Source organism: Gopherus evgoodei, unplaced genomic scaffold (genome assembly GCF_007399415.2).
Source record: "Gopherus evgoodei ecotype Sinaloan lineage unplaced genomic scaffold, rGopEvg1_v1.p scaffold_35_arrow_ctg1, whole genome shotgun sequence".
Lineage (NCBI taxonomy): Eukaryota > Metazoa > Chordata > Testudines > Testudinidae > Gopherus > Gopherus evgoodei.
In genome coordinates this window covers 3391569-3400410 of record NW_022060027.1, presented here as the reverse complement: position 1 = coordinate 3400410, position 8842 = coordinate 3391569, and the positions used below count along the sequence as shown (strand labels likewise).

At 64.0% G+C, this 8842-nt stretch overlaps 1 protein-coding gene across 1 annotated transcript; it reads right to left on the bottom strand.

The window, feature by feature from the left end:
* Window positions 1–2641: 2641 nt before the first annotated feature.
* On the bottom strand, window positions 2642–8569 carry LOC115641672 (germ cell-specific gene 1-like protein). Its single transcript, XM_030545001.1, has 5 exons — window positions 8260–8569; window positions 7410–7457; window positions 6316–6468; window positions 3975–4086; window positions 2642–2969 (listed from the first exon to the last, which is right to left on the bottom strand). The coding sequence occupies exons 1-5, from the start codon at window positions 8567–8569 to the stop codon at window positions 2642–2644; spliced, it is 951 nt and encodes a 316-aa protein (XP_030400861.1).
* Between the last annotated feature and the right edge of the window lie 273 nt (window positions 8570–8842).

Here is an 8842-nt window from a genome sequence, read left to right as displayed (position 1 = left end):
AGGGTGAGTTTGTGCCTGCCTGTGTCTGTTTCAGAACTAAAGTCGGGATCATGTCATGTAACCCAGGAAAAAAGCCCCCAGCCAGTACTTAGTGCTGTGAACTCCAGGTGAGAGAGAGAGGGCGGTTTGGAGGAGGAAATCAAATACAGCAAGAGGGGAGAATGCGAAAGGTCTGCAATACGGCAGGCTGAGACTTTTATCTCCCCCCCCCATCTCCCTGCAGAAGGGGAAACTGAGGCCCAGCGTGATCTCATTCCCTTTCCAAATTATTTTGCAAAGGAAGGGGACTGGGGCTCCTATCCAAACCAGTTCCCTTCCCATCAACTCTGTTCTCCCTGCTGCAAGACCACTCACTGTAGGGGTTGAATATTTCCATTAAACTATGGCTCCTTCATTTGCCCTGCAACAATAAAATAGACTGGCTGGAGGGGGGGGGCGAATAGCCCCCCCAAAGCTCTGTGGATATTAAGTTTTTTTGGGGGGGCATGATAATATTCTAGATCAATCAAATGCCCAGCTCAGCTTTCTAGCCATCCAGCAGCTCTAGGGCAGGGAAGGAAGGTGCTCTTGGTGCAGAGTGGTCACAAAACAGGGGTGAATTTAGCGAGGGGTTGAGGGGTCTGCTTGAACTCCCACCCCATGCAGCCACACAGAATCACTGGCAGCGCTGAGAGAGGCCAGGAGTGGGAGCAGGTGGCCTGGGGGTGGGGGGACATTGCCCTCAGTCCTGGGCTCTGGGATGGACTAGGCTGGGTGGTGGGTTCAGCCTAGTCTTCCAGCCTGCTGTTCTCACTAGGGTTTGTGGTTTTCATCTGGCTCCACCGAAAAGATCAACTCCCCTAAAAATCCTTCAGTTTCTTGCATATAATAACCCATCAACAGCATTCCCAAATTTATTTATAGCAATTCGAATCTTTCATCTGGCTCCACTGAAAAGATCAACCCCCCCCCAAAAAAATCCTTCAATTTCTTGCATATAATAACCGATCAACGGCATTCCCAAATTTATTTATAGCAATTCGAATCTTTCATCTGGCTCCACCGAAAAGATCAACCCCCCTAAAAATTCTTCAATTTCTTGCATACAGTAACCGATCAACGGCATTCCCAAATTTATTTATAGCCATTCGAATCTTCCTGAGTATTCCGGTAACTGTAGCCTCAGGAGAGAGGAGTTTCTCGAAGCTAAATCTAATTAAAACATATCTGCGATCAACAATGCAGGAACAATTTGGCAATCATGTCAGTTGAATGTGAAGTAATGAAGAGCTTAGAGTTAGGCAACATACTGAAAGATTTTGTCAAACAAAAAGCGAGGAAGATAAAGTTTTAAAAACATACAGGTGAGGTGTACAATAAAATTCCTCTTAATGAACTTGATATTTATAATATATGATGTAATGTATGTAATATATAATTTTGTTATGTGTATATAGTCATGGATAGTAAATAATACATGGAAGAAATGAAAGGTGTTGTTTTTTTTTAAGTGCCTTTTTTTTTTTTTGGTCATCCCTGCTGGGGCCCCGTCGAAACTATTCGAATTGGGCCCCGCACTTCCTAAAGCCGGCCCTGCTCCTGACTCCAGGCTGGCACGGTGCCCACTTCCCCCCTCTGCTCCCACCGGAAGAACCAGGCTGGCGCTGATTAATTCTTAATTTCTGTAATCACACCGAGTGTTATGACCTCTGATCTCTCCAGATGGGAGCTGCCGTATCAGAACCAAGCAGCAATTACACATCCCTGCCACACGCATCAGGAGATCTGTGGGGGGGCTTGGGGCTTGAGGGCACCAGGGCTGAGCTAACAGGGGGCTATGGGTTGGGAGTGAGGGGCACCGGCACAGCTACGCCTACTCCCACATGGCCACTCGATGTCACGATGACCCCACAGGAATTCCCACAGGGGGTGACACCAGCAGGACCCAGGGTGACATTTCTCCCCCTTGCTGCTCTGGTAACTGTCACCCCCCCAGTGACGGCCCCTGGGTGGCCCGGAGGTGCCTCGCTCCCCAACTCCAGTTCTGGCCGTTACATCCTCCCTCTCCCCCCCCCGTACAAGCCCCTCGCTGCTGCCACCAGGTTGAGTCTCCTCCGCTTGGTTCCTGCTGTGGGGCCTGAGGCTCAGGCTGGGATCACTCCCGGTTCTGCACTGAGGCTGGTGGAACCAAAGGGACTCTGGGGCTGCCCCAGCCTGCACCGCCCGGCGCCCCCAGTAGGGGTCTCTGACCCTGGGGCTGTCCCGGCCTGCGCCGCCCAGCGCCCCCAGTAGGGGTTTCTGACCCTGGGGCTGCCCCAGCCTGCACCACCCGGCGCCGCCAGTAGGGGTCTCTGACCCTGGGGCTGCCCCGGCCTGCGCCACCCGGCACCCCCAGTAGGGGTCTCTGACCCTGGGGCTGTCCCGGCCTGCACTGCCCAGCGTCCCCACTGGGGGTCTCTGAGCCTGGCGCTGCCCCGGCCTGCGCCACCCGGCGTCCCCACTGGGGGTCTCTGAGCCTGGGGCTGCCCCGGCCCTCCTGCCCAGTTTCCCCGTTGGGGAGGGGGTTGTGGGAGGAGGAGAAAAGGACATGGATTGGGGAGGGGGAGGAGGAAGGGGGCATGAATGGGGGAGGGGGATTGTGTTGGTCGATCCCCCCTACTCCCTAGCAGGGCTCACCATCGTCTGGGTCGCCGGCACCCCCACAGCGCCCCCTGGCCAGGCCGGCGTAGCCCCGCCCACGGCCTTTGTGCCCCCCGGCGGTGGGGCAGGAGTGGCCGGGGGAGAAGTCCAGCGAGTCGCTGACGCTGAAGATGTACTTGTCCCACAGGAAGCGCTCGAGGTCGGGTGCCAGGCTGGGGGAGCGCAGCCCCCGCCGGCTCTGCTGCTCGCAGATCCGCTGGCGGTACTGGAACTCCAGCAGCGTCTTGGTGTAGGTGTTGAGGGTCAGCACCGAGGCCGACATGCAGAGCGTGAAGGAGAGCCAGGCCATGCTGCGGGCGGCGGGGGGGGAGTCAGCCCAAGGGCAAGGGAGTGGTACACCCCAGCCACAGCCCCCCACGCTCCCCAACTACCCAGCCCTGCACTCCCCACCTCTTCCCACTCACCCCCAGCCTCTTCCCGACAGCCAGGTACCCGCTGCCCCCTCCACATAGCTTCCATCTGTCCATCCATCCGCCAACCTACCCACCCACCCACCTAGCTACCCATCCACTCACCGACCTACCCACCCATCCATCCGTCCACCCACTGACTTATTAACCCACCCATCCGTCCATCCACCCATCCACCCACTGACCTGACCCACCCATCCGCCCATCCATCCGTCACCCACTGACCTACCACCCACCCACCCATCCATCTATCCACCCGCCAACCTACCCACCCACCCCTACACCCACTGACCTAGCTACCCATCCACCCACCGACCCAGCTACCTATCCACCCATCTGTCCACCCATCGACCTACCTACTCACCTATTCATCCACCCACCCACCAACCTACCCACCCACCGATCCATCTGTCCACACAGCCACCGGCCTACCTACCCACCCACCCACCCATCCACTCTTCCACCCTCTGAGCTACCTACCTAACCATCCATTCACCCACCCACTGACCTACCTACCCACCCATCCACCCACCCATCCATCAGTCCACCCACCAACCTACCCATCCATCAGTCCACCCGGCTACCTACCCATCCACCATCCACCACTCAATTATCTTCCCATCCAGCAGCTCTTCCGTCATTCCCGTCCCAGCCAGCCAGCTGGTCACCCTCTCATCCAGCTGCCCCATGTCCCTCTATCCCTCAATCCGTCCGTCCCCCAGGCCTGCCCCTCCCCAGGCGTGCTCCTGCCTGTCCAGCATCTCTGGGGCTCTTCCAAAGGGCCAGGCTGGACTTCACTGTGTGTCCCAGAAGAGGGGGAGCAGCAGGGCACTTGGGGCCGGATGGGAGACAGCACCCCCTAGAGGGATCCCTGGGGTCACTCACCCGAAGGACCAGCCGTAGAACCAGGTCTGGGGTCTCCAGTCCTTGGGCCCCAGGTTGACGGCCACCTGGAAGACGGTCATGTACATCATGTGGGCCACCATACCCAGGAGGCCTGGGGACAGAGAGCCCAGTGAGCATGGGGGCGGGGGGAGAATCAGGGAGGGCAGTGGCCCTGAAGAGGTTAAAGGGGGGAGTGATGTCGGGGGACCATGGAAGTTTGGGGGGGTTGGCACCCGGCAGCACACTGATGAACGTAGGGGGTGGGAGGCTGGGAGTGTCAAGGGGGGAGCGTCAAAGGCATTGGGGGGATGTTGGTGGGCATGTGGGCAGGCAGGGGGCTGGCGAGGGGCCAGTACCCGACAGCACGGTGATCACCACAGTGAAGGCGTTGGGGGGCAGGCGGGGGGCAGACAGAGGACAGGCAGGGGGCTGAGGGGCAGGCGGGGGCTGGTACCTGACAACATGGTGATCACCGCAGTGAAGGTGTTGGGGGGCAGGCAGAGGACAAGCAGGGGGCTGGAGGGCAAGCGGGGGGCCGGGGGGCAGGCGGGGGCCGGTACCCGACAACACGATGATCACCGCGGCGAAGGCATTGGGGGCAGGCAGGAGGCTGGTGGCAGGCGGGGGCTGGTACTCGACAGCATGGTGATCACGGCGGCGAAGGCATTGGGGGGCAGGCGGGGGGCAGGCAGAGGCCAAGCGGGGGGCTGGGGGACAGGCGGAGGGCCGGAGGCAGGCAGAGGCCAGGCAGGGGGCTGTGGGGCAAGCGGGGGCCGGTACCCGACAACACGGTGATCACCGCGGCGAAGGCATTGGGGGCAGGCAGGAGGCTGGGGGGCAGGCGGGGGCTGGTACTCGACAGCATGGTGATCACGGCGGCGAAGGCATTGGGGGGCAGGCGGGGGGCAGGCAGAGGCCAAGCGGGGGGCTGGGGGACAGGCGGAGGGCCGGAGGCAGGCAGAGGCCAGGCAGGGGGCTGTGGGGCAAGCGGGGGCCGGTACCCGACAGCACGGTGATCACCGCAGCGAACGCGTTGGGGAGCAGGAGGGGGCAGGCAAGCGGGGGGTCGGGGGGCAGGCGGGGGGCTGGGGGGCAGGCGGGGGAAGGCAGGCGAGGGGCCGGGGGGCAGGCGGGGGCCGTACCCGACAGCACGGTGATCACTGCAGTGAAGGCATTGGGGGACAGGCGGGGGCAGGCAGAGGACAGGCAGGGGGCTGGGGGGCAGGCGGGGGCCGTACCCGACAGCACGGTGATCACCGCAGTGAAGGCATTGGGGGACAGGCGGGGGGCCGGGGGGCAGGCAGAGGCCAGGCAGGCGGCCGGGGGGCAGGCAGGGGCCGTACCCGACAGCACGGTGATCACCGCGGCGAACGCGTTGGGGAGCAGGAGGGGGCAGGCAAGCGGGGGGTCGGGGGGCAGGCGGGGGGCTGGGGGTTGGGGGGCAGGCGGGGGCAGGCAGGCAGGCGGCCGGGGGGCAGGCAGGGGCCGTACCCGACAGCACGGTGATCACCGCAGTGAAGGCATTGGGGGACAGGCGGGGGGCCGGGGGGCAGGCAGAGGCCAGGCAGGGGGCTGGGGGTTGGGGGGCAGGCGGGGGCAGGCAGGCAGGCGGCCGGGAGCAGGCAGGGGCCGTACCCGACAGCACGGTGATCACCGCAGTGAAGGCATTGGGGGACAGGCGGGGGGCCGGGGGGCAGGCAGAGGCCAGGCGGGGGGCTGGGGGCTGGGGGGCAGGCGGGGGCAGGCAGGGGCCGTACCCGACAGCACGGTGATCACCGCGGCGAACGCGTTGGGGAGCAGGAGGGGGCAGGCAAGCGGGGGGTCGGGGGGCAGGCGGGGGGCTGGGGGTTGGGGGGCAGGCGGGGGCAGGCAGGCAGGCGGCCGGGGGGCAGGCGGTGGCCGGTACCCGACAGCACGGTGATCACCGCAGTGAAGGCATTGGGGGACAGGCGGGGGGCCGGGGGGCAGGCAGAGGCCAGGCGGGGGGCTGGGGGTTGGGGGGCAGGCGGGGGCAGGCAGGCAGGCGGCCGGGGGGCAGGCGGGGGCCGTACCCGACAGCACGGTGATCACCGCAGTGAAGGCATTGGGGGACAGGCGGGGGGCCGGGGGGCAGGCAGAGGCCAGGCGGGGGGCTGGGGGTTGGGGGGCAGGCGGGGGCAGGCAGGCAGGCGGCCGGGGGGCAGGCGGGGGCCGTACCCGACAGCACGGTGATCACCGCAGTGAAGGCATTGGGGGACAGGCGGGGGGCCGGGGGGCAGGCAGAGGCCAGGCGGGGGGCTGGGGGTTGGGGGGCAGGCGGGGGCAGGCAGGCAGGCGGCCGGGGGGCAGGCAGGGGCCGTACCCGACAGCACGGTGATCACCGCGGCGAACGCGTTGATCTTGAGCCCAGCGATGAAGTCCGCGTAGCAGGTGGCGTCCAGGCCCATGAGCACGAAGCCGACGCTGAGCAGGACGATGTACAGGAACTCCGAAGCCACCGACAGCCACAGCACCCCTGGGGGAGCACCCTACGGTCAGCACAGCCCCCCCCCATCCCTCCCCGCGGCCCTGCCCCCTGCTGCCCCCCTCCCAGCCCCGCTCTGCCCCAGAAGGGAGGGGGGCTTCTGGTGTGTGTGTCGGTGGTGGGGGGCTGCTGGTGTGTGTGTTTGGGGGAGGGCTGCTGGGTGTGTGTGTCAGTAGGGGGGCTGCTGGTGTGTGTCGGTGGGGGGCTGTTGGTGTGTGTATCGGGGGGGCTGCTGGTGTGTGTGTGTCGATGGGGGACTGCTGGTGTATGTGTCCGTGGGGGGGTTGCTGGGTGTGTATGTCGGTGGGGGGCTGCTGGTGTGTGTGTCGGGGGGCTGCTGGGTGTGTGTGTCAGTGGGGAGGGGCTGCTGGGTGCGTGTGTCGGGGGGGCTGCTGGGTGTGTGTGTCGGTGGGGGGCTGCTGGGTGTGTGTGTCGGTGGGGGGCTGCTGGTGTGTGTGTCGGGGGGCTGCTGGGTGTGTGTCAGTGGGGAGGGGCTGCTGGGTGTGTGTCAGTGGGGAGGGGCTGCTGGGTGTGTGTGTCGGTGGGGGGGCTGCTGATGTGTGTGTCGGGGGGCTGCTGGGTGTGTGTCGGTGGGGGGGCTGCTGATGTGTGTGTCGGGGGGCTGCTGGGTGTGTGTGTCGGTGGGGGGGCTGCTGGTGTGTGTGTCGGTGGGGGGGCTGCTGATGTGTGTGTCGGGGGGCTGCTGGGTGTGTGTCGGTGGGGGGGCTGCTGATGTGTGTGTCGGGGGGCTGCTGGGTGTGTGTGTCGGTGGGGGGGCTGCTGGTGTGTGTGTGTCAGTGGGGAGGGGCTGCCAGCTGAAGCTCCCATCCTAGGGGTGCCCGTGCGGGAGCTCCACATAGCTCTGGCGAGGGCCTTGGCTGGCAGGAGGGGAAAGTCTCGCCCCAGTTTCGTCCATCTGTCCAGCCGCTCACCTTTCTCTGACTCGGGGGGCAGCTCTATGAAACTGCGACAGATCTCGTCTGGGGGTAGGGGTGGGGAGAGAGAAAAGGACAGAGTGTGAGATCAGCGGGACGGAGGGGGCACAGTCAACCCCTCCCGCCAAATCTTTATTGGGTTTACCTTGGCGGGGGGCTGAGACAGGGCCCCTCTAGGGTGGGACGCAGGGGCTGGTTCTATGATTATCCCTTGCCCAGTGCTGATGTGGCCCCTTTGGGGTGGGACGCAGAGCCTGGGTATATGAGGATCCCTTGCCCGGTGCTGAGATGCAGCCACCTCTGGGCTGGGGCACTGGGGCTGGGTATATGGGGACCTCTTGCCCAGTGCTGAGATGTGGCCACTTCTGGGGTGGGTTGCGGGGGCTGTGTACAAAGGGACCCCTTGCCCGGAACTGAGATGCGACCTCCTCTGGGGTGGCTTGCGGGGGCTGTGTACACAGGGACCCCTTGCCTGGAACTGAGATGCGACCTCCTCTGAGGTGGGTTGCGGGGACTGGGTATATGGGGATCCCTTGCCCGGTGCTGAGATGCAGCCACCTCTGGGCTGGGGCACTGGGGCTGGGTATATGGGGACCTCTTGCCCGGTGCTGAGATGTGGCCACCTCTGGGGTGGGTTGCGGGGGCTGTGTACACGGGGATCCCTTGCCCAGAACTGAGATGCGACCTCCTCTGGGGTGGGTTGCGGGGACTGGGTATACAGGATCCCTCGCCTGACACTGAGATGCAGCCACCTCTGGGGTGGGGCAGAGGGCTGGGTATACGGGGACCCCTCGCCTGGCGCTGAGATGCAGCCCCCTCTGGGGTGGGGCGTGGGGGCTGTTCCTACCTCCGTGGTGCTCTTCGCAGGACAGCCAGAAGCCGGTGTGGAAGTAGCGGAAGGCGTACTTATCCTCCCCCGTCTCCCAGATGTACTGCACCACATTGGGGTCCAGGGTGGCGTTCCCGGCCTCCGTCTCGTTGGCCCCGACGGGCACGCAGTTGCCCTGCCTGATGGCCGACAGGCAGGGCGGCTTGACCACCTTGTGCGTCCCCTCGCACCAGTAGCTGGTGGCGAAGGCCGCCACCGCGAAGCAGAGGGCCAGCGAGTTCAAGGCCAGAGCCAGCAACGAGCGCGTCTTTCGGCTGAGTTTGATCATCGTCCCCCAACCTCAGGCTCCACAGACCTTCCTAATTGTGCCCGCACCCCCGAGTCCTTCTCTCTCCCTCCCACTCACAGCCAAGGATTCAAATCTCTCCAAGAAAGAAAGTTTTTTGGATTCCAGAGGGCGATTTCGGGTCCCATATGGCCCCTTCCCTCCCTCCCCAGTCTGGACGGGCAAGGACGATGCTCCACGCTCTGCGGCTTGATCGCTTAATCCTCTCTTAGCGGCTCGCCCGTCTTGGAGGCAGGAATCAAATCTTTTCTCCTC

Coding starts and splice junctions, on each gene's coding strand:
- LOC115641672 (XM_030545001.1), bottom strand. CDS start 8,569: ATGATCAAACTCAGCCGAAAGACGCGCTCGTTGCTGGCTCTGGCCTTG. Junction 6,469..7,409: donor GCCCCCCGAGTCAGAGAAAG/GTGAGCGGCTGG, acceptor GTGCTCCCCCAG/GGGTGCTGTGGCTGTCGGTG. Junction 4,087..6,315: donor GGTGATCACCGTGCTGTCGG/GTACGGCCCCTG, acceptor CTCTGTCCCCAG/GCCTCCTGGGTATGGTGGCC.